Source organism: Sinocyclocheilus grahami, unplaced genomic scaffold (genome assembly GCF_001515645.1).
Source record: "Sinocyclocheilus grahami isolate Dianchi unplaced genomic scaffold, SAMN03320097.WGS_v1.1 scaffold19.1, whole genome shotgun sequence".
Classification (NCBI taxonomy): Eukaryota; Metazoa; Chordata; class Actinopteri; order Cypriniformes; family Cyprinidae; genus Sinocyclocheilus; species Sinocyclocheilus grahami.
In genome coordinates, this window is record NW_015505198.1 from 880,236 (window position 1) to 881,158 (window position 923).

Consider the following 923-nt stretch of genomic DNA (forward strand, 5'->3'; position numbering starts at 1 on the left):
CATCCCTCCATCAGGACAAATCAGAGCGCCACACACATTCAGACACACACATAATAACACTACGACACCCGCACGCACCTGAAAAACAAGAAATGGGTGTGAACTGAACACCATTTGATTCGGTGTTTATGTGACAGTTTTCATTATCTTTATCAAAAGATACACCTGTGTAGTAGCACAGAACTTCAGAAGTTCAAGGCCGATTAGCTACAACGGCTTGCAAACACTTTAAATATATAATATAAATCAGTTAAAGTTATGATACATGAAGATCATTGAGGAATGTCTGGTAGAACTGAGTGAAAACTGAATTTTCATTGCATTTATTTTAAAGGGGTCATATGATGCTGCTAAAAAGAACATTATTGTGTGTATTTGGTGTAATGAAATGAGTTTATGCGGTTTAAAGTAAAAAAAAACAACAAAAAAAACACATTTTCCACATACTGTACATCGGGGATCCTCAAATCTGGCCCACGAGATCCACTTTCCTGCAGAGTTTAGCTCTAACCCTAATCAAACACACCTGAGCATGCTAATCAATGTCTTCAGGATCATTAGAAAATCACAGGTAGCTGAGTTTGATCAGGGTTGGAGCTAAACTCTGCAGCGCATTGGACCTCCAGGGTAAGATTTGAGGAACCCTGCTGTACATTGTTTCTCCTCTATGCCCCGCCTTTCTGAAACGCGTCGATTTTTACAAAGCTCATCGGTCTGAAAAAGCGAGGTGTGCAGTGATTGGCCAGCTATCCAGTGCATTGTGATTGGCCAAATACCAGAATCTGTGACAGAAATGTTACGCCCCTCACCATATTGTGATGCCGTGTCCCGGCCTTTTAGCAAATGGCACGTATGGTCACCCTAGGTTGAAGGGTTCAGGAACAGTGTTGTAAATACAACTTAACCACTGCTTTGTAGTCGTG

General features: G+C 41.3%; 1 protein-coding gene across 1 annotated transcript in view; it reads right to left on the reverse strand.

The window, feature by feature from the left end:
• Positions 1-923, reverse strand: part of LOC107555228 (granulins-like) — an 8,734-nt gene that overhangs the window by 6,077 nt on the left and 1,734 nt on the right. The window contains exon 3 of the mRNA XM_016237964.1: positions 3-78. Coding sequence (XP_016093450.1) covers positions 3-78 — 76 coding nt within the window. The remainder of the gene's footprint in view (positions 1-2; positions 79-923) is intronic.